Source organism: Megalops cyprinoides, chromosome 14 (genome assembly GCF_013368585.1).
Source record: "Megalops cyprinoides isolate fMegCyp1 chromosome 14, fMegCyp1.pri, whole genome shotgun sequence".
Lineage (NCBI taxonomy): Eukaryota > Metazoa > Chordata > Actinopteri > Elopiformes > Megalopidae > Megalops > Megalops cyprinoides.
In genome coordinates, this window is record NC_050596.1 from 4,280,049 (window position 1) to 4,289,804 (window position 9,756).

At 41.8% G+C, this 9,756-nt stretch overlaps 1 protein-coding gene across 4 annotated transcripts in view; it reads right to left on the reverse strand.

Annotated features, from left to right (window-relative positions):
• LOC118788760 (probable phospholipid-transporting ATPase IH) overlaps positions 1-7,928 on the reverse strand; it is a 67,574-nt gene extending 59,646 nt beyond the window's left edge. For all 4 annotated transcript variants that reach the window (XM_036544795.1, XM_036544794.1, XM_036544797.1 and 1 more), the window contains exon 1: positions 7,473-7,928. In XM_036544795.1, coding sequence (XP_036400688.1) covers positions 7,473-7,511 — 39 coding nt within the window. In that variant the 5' untranslated portion in view covers positions 7,512-7,928. The remainder of the gene's footprint in view (positions 1-7,472) is intronic.
• Positions 7,929-9,756: the final 1,828 nt, after the last annotated feature.

A 9,756-nucleotide genomic window follows, 5' to 3' on the forward strand; every position in this document is an offset into this window, starting at 1 on the left:
CCACGGACACACACTACCATTTAGCCCTTTAAATCTGCGCTCGCATTTTCATTAAGCGCTAAAATATACTTCACAGGAATGTGACATCCCTATTGTTTTAGTGGGCTAATTCTAAAGATGTTAATAAACTGTCACTGTGTTACAATTTACTAGAAGCTAGCACAACCTCAGACCAGTCATAGGCAGGTATTATTTGCCAGCGCCATGTAGTTCTCTCGTCTGAGAATGTGAGGGCGTAAGAACGATTAAACAGGTCGTGATGGAAGAGTGTCCCACTGAGACAGCAAATGTCCCAAAAAGAGAAACACAGTACAGAGGATGCCGCATTCTAGAACTGCCAAACAATAGTAATCATTATGCTGTACCAGCCCAGACCCACAGCAGCCACACCATATGCAATCTGTAAGTGCTCTGGGTTCTTTCTAGGTTCATACTGGTCACTCTCTTGTTAAAAGAGTGACCGGAAAGTCCCAGTACATACATCTTGACCCCGGGATGCTGCTGGAAATGGGCTGGGCCATTCCAATAGCATGATGCAGAGGAAGATTACACACCACTGCGTACACATCCTGCCAAGCCTGCCAAATGATCTGTGGAAAGCACTCCCTGAGTTTGGTTTTAATTATCCATCTAAATTCCCATAAAGAAAGAACATTCATTGTTGTTTTGTTTCTTCCTTCAGTGCCATAACGTATATTTTAGCCAATCCCTTGTTGTGCGACTACAAGGCAATCATTTGAAATTCTTGGAGCGTTCACAACGTAATTACCCTTAACTGCGTTGCATCATCAAAACACACAACCCAGTGATAAAAGAAACAAAAGCTCAAATGCAATCAGAGATGGTGCTGTTCACATAGTTATGCATGATATCATAATTCACATTCTGTATGAGTAAAGGAACTGCATTGGATTTTAAGTCTCACTGGCAGGTAGGCTTAAAGAGCTGTGAGACAGTTTTGTATCAACCAAAGCTTTTAAAACAGAGTTTCTCACTAAGAGCAAAGTGGTCCTTTTCAAAGTGTTCAATTTATGCCAGGAAAAAAAATCCCTCCACTCTGCGGCAGCATTTGAAACATTGAGGAGCGCCACAACGCTGAAGAGTCAGGGATCCTAATCCTTTTAGCTCTGTATGCAATGTAATCCCAGGCCACCTCTTCCCTTTAAAGAGCTCCACCACTATCATCTGAATCTTTTGTATAGGCATTGTGTAATGTTCAGGGTGGGACACAGTCACAGCCCTACACAGCTCCTCTGCTCCCCCGCCGAAACCAACTTACACTGAACGTTCCTCTTTCCCACACTGACATTACTCACTTCTTCAGAAGACTGTGCAGGTCAGAAGATAAATTTAGGGAAAAAACTAGAATGGAGGAAACACAAAAATATGGGAACAAGCTCTTTTTCCAAGCAGTAGTAGTAAGGAGTGGTAAGGAGTGGGGCTCCTAACCGAAAAGGTAGCTGGTTCAATTGCCCACTGGGGCGCTGCTGTTGTACTCTTGGGCAAGGTACAACCCAAAATAGCCTCAGTAAATATCTATTTAAATCACTCTGAATGAAACCATCTGCTAAACGACAATAATGTAATGTAAGTAAAGAATATATATTCAACTACATATTTTTATATTTGATTTTTCCCCCATTTACACTAGCAAAATAATGAACCACTAAGAAGCCAACAGAGTCAAGGGTCCACCCCAAATACAGTATGGTGGCTGAAATGAGATGCAACACGACCACATATCACTGGGAACCTGAAGTGTGCCTTGGTAACTGAGATGGAAATCAGAATATGTCTATTTGTAAACTCATGTTGTACAAAGCAGGGCTGTTTCCCCAGATGCCAGCCCTACACACCCAGGGCTCCATTGTCAGACTGCACAGACAGAACCAGCTTGTTTGTAATCCCCGTGCTGACAGGAAGTGAGCTGAAGTGGCACTTCCTGTCCTGGTCTGGCGATAAGTCCATGATATAGCCAGTATGCTAGTAAGCATTCCCTCCCTGCCTCAGACTGTGTCAGCCCTTTTAGTGCCTCATCAGTATTCTCAAACAAACAGTAAACCTTCCTGTGAGCGGACGCCCTTAACCTCGCTGTGTTTCCTTGCTTAAGCATAACTCAGTTATGCCATGTCTACAAATGGAATGATTCAGGTAAAGGCCATAAGACTGATCTTGGGCCAAAAATGGTATCAATAATATGTAGAAGCCAGGCAGCAGTAGCTAATAAAGATACTCTAACCTGAGGATCACAGAGCACAAACAACTTCCTGTATACATTTACACATACTCTGAAAGCTACTTTTCAACAGGTTTCAAACCAATGGTCTACCCGGGGCTGAAGCACATACATTCACAGGGACTGCACCTGTGGTACAGATAAAGATGCTCTTGGGTCTAGTGCATTTTACCGCCACTCCTTCATACTGCCACTGAAGCACTGCCATTTGTGCCCTTATGTGGGCCTCGCAAGATAAAGGCATCGGCCAAGAACATTGCAGGATGGTGCTAAAAGACAGTGCATTAAGATGCCATCACCTCTGAGGTGGAGACAGAATACACACGTAAATGGCATCTGACATATTTCAGTAACTACAGTCTAGAGGAGGCTTGTGATAAAAGCAGGAGCTTGTGGCTAAAAACAGCACTTCTCCGGGTGGCTGTGCTAGGGCTGCTACAGTTTGTATCACCACAGCAGACAGAGCATTACGGCACCGTTCATTATATGAAACCATGTTAATTTGGAAATTATTATCTGGCGCAATAACAGCGTTTTGCACATGTGAGTGTCAGCACCCTCCAGATCGGCCACACGTTTATTTCCAATGCACGGCGGCTCCGGCAGCTGGCTGCCCTGCCGTAATTACTGCCCCCCCACGCTTGATCTGCCGCTACGGGAATGAACAGAGGCACGTTTCCACAACAGTTGCCATGGCAACCCCACTCCTAAAGGGGCGCTGTGATTGGGCAGTGGTGAGGATGGGGGGAGGGGGTGAGGGGTGGGGTGGAGCTGCTTCATCTTTTCATCTCTGAGGCTGATTTCCCCTGACGGTTCACCCAGGGCAGGGCATCTGTCACCCGGCCATCGGGGTGGGGGAGGAACAAGGGTGGAGCCCCCTGAGCAGGGGGTCACGCATCCCCACTGAGGAGGCACCACCGGGGTGCCAGTGGAAAACATATTATTTGTCTGTAGATAAGCATGGCAACTGATGTGTCCTGTGGCCTGGGACAGACAGAAAATCATTACAATACTGGCGACTGGATATTCACGTCTGTAGCATTGGTCACCCATATGGAAAGTTACTGAGGTCAGTAATATGACTGCAACATGTAATGGACAATTTGAGGGAACTAAATGGAACAATTTATGGGTTGTCTGTAGTTTCTGGCCCAGCATAACCATGGTTTCAGAAAAGATGCTCTGTCACCAAGAGCATGACAGCACCATGCCAAAGATTGAAATTTCAAATTTGTCATTAAATGTACTCACACATAATATCTTGCTCTGGATATGAGCGTCTGCTAAGTGGATAAATGTAAATGTAAATGTACAAAGCCTCTGTTCTCAGATCTGTCAGATCTGAGCTCTAGAGTGTTCAGTGAGTCCCTAAATGCTCAGTGTTCAGTCTACAGCGGTGGCAAGCAGCACTACGTGCTAACTCCTCCATTTGTACTCAACAGTGAGGGCTTTGGTGCTGTGAGGCTGACCTGACAGCAGTGAAGATCAGGATATTCCACTGTACGAATGACAAAACCAACGGTTCAAAAAACATGGAATGTGAAATTATGTAACCATTGTAGGGGAGGTTACTTCATCCAACCTGAAGTACGTGAAGGAGACAAATAGCAGAGATGGTGTTCACAGAAAATCCTCATGCATCACGCTTTAAATTTCAATCAATCTTTGCACATTACAAGGATGCAGATGAAGGCAACCAGTGCACATTCTGGAGGATGTAGCTTTCATTTGCTGCACATTTGAGACTCAATTCAGACTCAGCAAACACTCTCAATAGTGCACTGTTCTGCATGCCTGTATCTGTTTAAGTAATGATTTACAGTGTGCTGCAATTTGTCCATTTTCAATGTAAATGTAGCCCTCTTTAAATGACTTCAGTGTCAGATGTCTATCAGAAAAAATATGTATGTATAAGAGAAAAATGCAGCTGTCTCTGAAGCCTGCGAACACACACAAACACTGACTCACTTCTGCTCAGCCCACTCAAACACATGCTCAGCATGTTCACCCAGCTATTCAGCCAGTCACACCTGTGACATTATTATAAGATCTTAAATTTTCATACTTGGACAAGAGACGCATGGGTTTAGTGAGTGTGAGAGATGCCTGCAGTGATGCTCTTAAAAAAAGACACAGGTATGCCTATCAGGGGCCTGTCCCGGGGACAGGACCGATCTCTGCTGTCCTGTTGCCTGACAAAAACGCATGCGGCACCAGGTCCTCCCCCAACCCCACTCCCCACTCCGCATCTCTCCTCACCATGCCACCCGGCATTACTGTAGATTAGATCAGAGCACGGAAGGGGGGGGGGGGGCAGTTCACATGCAATTATTCTCACTTACGTGTCCCTGGCTGTGACAAACTAACCCAGCTCCGGTTCGCTACTACCGGAGAGTTGGCTTCTCTGTCTTTAATCTTTTCCTTCACACACAGCCCACTCTTAACCTTAGCATGAGAGAACCTCCCCTTCAACTGTGACTGCCAAGCACTATTCCATTAGAAATAACTGTACAATTGATAGCACTCTTTAACAACAGTGTGATGATACTGTGTATAAACATATATTCTTCAAAATTACAGGTGAGTATTTATATTTAGTTTGGTTTCAGGTGTAACCTCAGAGGAGCACAAATAGTTTGTCGACTTCATTCTTGGACATGTGAGATGAATATTATGCTTGTGTACACTTGGGACTTAACTTGTAGTCTATGTGTTTGTGTAGGTGTTTGTGTGTGTGTGTGTGTGTGTGTACGTGTGTGTGTGTGCGTGTCTGTGAGTGTGGTGTGCAAATAAATATAAAACATGTATGCTAATCAACCCCGTAAACTTCTTTGTGAAGGACATCCAGGTATAGTGTAAATTAGATGATGTCACATGGACATCTATGAAGACTGAAAGCCCAGAGCAATATGCAGTAAATAATCAATATTGTAACAAATACATAGGAATGCTTTATAAAAAAACAACTTAAAACCCTTTTTAGTGTGAATCCATTTTAATTTCATATCATGAGCAAAATTAGCAATGACCCCTGCTTTACTGTGCATTCATGCAACATCATAATATCGGTTCTGTTCTGTTTGCACCGTCAATTTGCAGCAGATAACTTGACCTTTCACCTTTGTTCTTTGTTCTCCCACATCCCTTCAACAATTAATGTAATGCCTGTCTGAAAAACAGCCAGGCTTTGGGCCACCTACCAACACAGCGGTCTGATGACAAATTAAGAGGTATTGGCCAATGAACTGCAACAAACTAATTTAGTGAATTAACACCATTTCATACACACCTGTTGAAAAGAATAATTCCCTTTGCACTCTAGCTGCAAAAATTAAACTCAGCAGAGCACTGTCTCCAGCTATGGAGAAAAGCAATTTGTTCTCCTCTGTCCTCTGTCCACTGCCCCAAGTGGAGGCTGAAGTTAATGACCAATTTGAACCCTCCCTTTCTACAGTACAGGTGTTCAAATGAACTGTTCTGTTTGGAGAAACTGTAAACCCCCTTGTAGGACAACTTAACTTTGACCTCACTTTCAAGGAATGCCTTTCCAGGTGGCTTGTAAGTAAAATTCAGAGAAGCTGAGGTGTGATGCATGGCGGTAATGTCTCTTAAAGGTGACGTTTCAAAGACAGTTACAGGAAAAGAGGGGGAAAATAACACCTTTCTCATCAAATCATTTAGGCCTTTTCAGAGAATTTAAAAGCCCATTCTCTGTTCCTGTGTTCTCAAGCTCAAATGGCTTAAAAGGCACCAGCTAGTTCCTGTAATGGCTTACGGCAGACTAGATGGCACACTGAAATGATTGTATTGATTGTGCTCTGCCTATAAAAAATGACTGACTTACATAATGCACTACATGTAATGCAACCATTTCCCTCATGCTCAAACAGCCATATGCGACAAATTTAATATGTGAAATAACTGGACTGTTTTATTCATGAAAACCTGGCTGTTACTTGAGGATAAAGTGCTTTGATACAATTAACAACAGAAAAATGTGAGCATATTGAGATCACATTGGAAACTATCGTGCGTACACGTAAAACGTTACTATGTGCTATTTCTTATAAATGCGCAATTTAAACATAAGATGGATACTTCGTTGCCCAGTCTCAGCGCTGCAAGGACGCTTCTTTCAAGTACCCCTACGTACTGCAGCTCTTTAACAGATCTTGTATCTGATTGCAAACTTAAATTTTCTCAATAACTAAATGTATTTACGATCTTCAAGATTGCTGTCTGCTTATACCGTTCTCTTGCTGACATATTTTTCAACAGGCTTCTCGGGTTCAGTTCCCTCTTCAATAAAGTCGTCAGTGCAATTGCAAAACATTTCGTACTTAGTAGTACCCAACATGTTTATTCTTGAGCGGGCACGCGCCGCTGCCACCTACAACATCACCTCTCAGCGCTTGTCTACGAACCCACTGCTCTCACCTTTTTTCACCTGTGCAGTGACAGTTCACGCCATTCTTCTGCAGAAAAGAGGGTATCGGTACCATTGTTCCTGTATTTGTATTGAACTTAACTTTACACCAAATCATTTGTTTTGGTGTTGCAAAGAATCTGTTCGTTTGTTTTACAGTAGTTGTGGTAAATGTTGATCCATATTGCATTTGTGATACACCTAAAAGTATACCGATATCTTAAGCGTGTTACCACACAGCAGCTAGCAAGGGAACAGGTGGACAAGGAAACAACTCTTCCACTACAGACAATGAAGTCAGGCGATCTGAAATATTTCCCAGCATATTTTCTAAACTTTGCCTAATTGAAACCAATATTATTTCTACGATTTGTGCGTGAATTTGCATACTATGACAGTTTGAATGTAGGTACAATTTCCTAACCCATCAGCCATGTGATAACGACTCACGTCCATCCATGACAGCTTAGCCTACTGTAAACAGCAATCATTGTTTTAATGTCACTGGGTTGACTCGCGCTTTCCGTATTCATTTGAAAACAAAGTGGAAGCCGTCCTCTGGGTCCTTTCCAAAAACGAGCAAATGGCTAAAATATTCTACAAATAAAATAGCCAATATTATTACGGTATCAAAAAAAAATAAAAAAATCAACAAATAAGCACTCCTTCCCGGTCCCCATAATAAGCACGAATAATTCCAGATAGCCCAGCATCAGGCAGAAGGACATCGATCTGACCAACAAGTTGGAATAACGAAAACATTTAGTGAGTGAAGCCATAACATTGCATGTATTGCTACTCTTTACTTACGTATCTGCGGATGAGATTCCGAAGCACGCTGAAATCCATTCTTTTGAGACAGATCCCACTCAGTCCTTTTAAATGTGTACCCTCGGATCTTCTTTGATTGCTTGTAACGCTAGCTAAATTTCATTTCTGTCCTAAGACCCATGACTCTCGGACACTCTTTGTACGCGAGAATAAAGAGTCCTTGCCGGCTATCGTTCTTCTATATCTAATTGCCACCTATGAGTTGCGAATAGGTAACAACACAGTATCTAGTTCACAGTTTTTTGGGTTGCCTCATATAGAACTCATTTTTAACTAGGCGAGCAAACAGCAGTTTTCTTATTTAATAGATTGCTCTTTTATGTGTCCGAGGCACTGGGCTACTGTTCTCTCTAGTCGAACCCCCTTCTTTCCTCTTTTTTACGTTTTCTTGTCCTCTCTTCCCTCTCACCTTCGCTGTGCCTATAATCCTCCCGATTCCCTGTCGCGGGTAAACGGGGGCTTTTCTTTCGGGCTACGTCACAACAGGCGTGAGCGCTTGCGCACTCCAATGTCACGCCCACTTGGAAATACAGAATATCATAGCAGCTATCGCAGACTGAGACAATTACTTCTGTCACTGTCGTTAAGTTTCTTACTATGAAACATGTAGGCTAAGAATTAAATGTGAATGATACATCAAGACACTTCTGAATGTGTTGTTGTCATAAATCTGACAGCTATTCTTTCGCGAATATAAAATGCGCTTACCGAAACCCTCCTGTAAACTAATATTAATTTTCCATTTTTTGTTTAAACTTAATAGTTTGACAAACAGCAAGTGAGCATCTCAGGTAAACTGTTTATTTGTCAAACACCCCAGCTGGTAGAGCAGAAACGATCAGAAATCCCACCGCAATTGGTGGTACTACATAAAGAAAACCGAAAAATACAGGAAAGTGCGGATTCGTATTGGCACTTTAACATTGATGTAATTTCTATTATTCATATATTTGTTGCCAATATACTTTACACAGGCCAATTTATATTAGATTACTACAGTTATTGATATAACCCGTAATAATATATGTTAAATGTTAAAATTGATAAACGTTTTGAAAACATTTTGGAAAATAACAGAAATTCCCAATATATGCAGAATCTTCTCCGTTAGATATTACAACAAAGCACATAAAGTCGCCAACGTTATTGTTGGTTTGCATTGTGACTTTAATAAGTGACTACAGGTGAGCGACAAAGGGAGGAACAGAATTTGTCTTTATTTGATACCTATCCAGACATTGCGCTTAGGCCTACTGTTTTGTACAATGGCCAAGTATGCCGATTTAAAAAAGGGTCATCTGTATGTAGTTGTTTACTGTTTACTTGATTGAATCTAACGTGATAACCCTGTCTTTGTACCCCTCTCATTAAATGATTAGTTATTATATGACGGAAAGAGGTCTGATTTCATGCTGATCAGAATTTTGCAATGTATATTTTTATAACCTATGCATTGTTATAATTGCAGTGATTTAATCTGAAATGGAACCATAGCCAGCAGCATGCTTGTGACCCAAAGCATTTCTGATGAATTAACTGCTAAGTGAAACATAATATTCTGTAATGTCGCTTTCACAGACCATCTGTACATGGTACCATGACTACAGTGTGATGCAATGTGATGTTACTAACTGCTGGATTGGCATCTTGTGAATATTCTGATTTATGGCAACGTTGCTCTTACTTGCCAATATTAGCCTTTTTGCCTTTGTGGACATAGCTGATGGCAATTAGTCTATCTCTTAGATTGTATGGAGCTTCACTCTTCGATTTCAAACTTCAAATGCACTTGTTTGCAAACTAAAATAAAGACCATTTAGGGGATGTTGGTGTTTTGCCTGTTGTTCCTGTGTTTGGAGGCATCCACTGCTGGGGACATGACAAGGAAACATGAAAACCTGTTAGCTGGAGATAACTTTTTGGGACTGTGTTTATAATTTCTCAAGTATTCACTAAACCATTCAAATGAAACTCATGATTTACCAGGTTCATACAACATGGGTCTTATCCTAATTCTTGAAATGGCAAAAACAAAATACATCAAGATTGTAGTGGGGAATAATTGTATATCATAGGATTTATATTCAATGACAGAATTTCCCATGATTTCATGATCTGCAGAAGATATTGGAAATGGAGCCAGGAATGTGAAATTGATTTTGCATGCTTTATCTGTTACAGAGTGCATTGTGTGTGTGTGTGTGTGTGAGAGAGAGCGAGAGAGAGAGAGAGAGAAAGCATGAGAGAGAGAGAGAGAGATAGT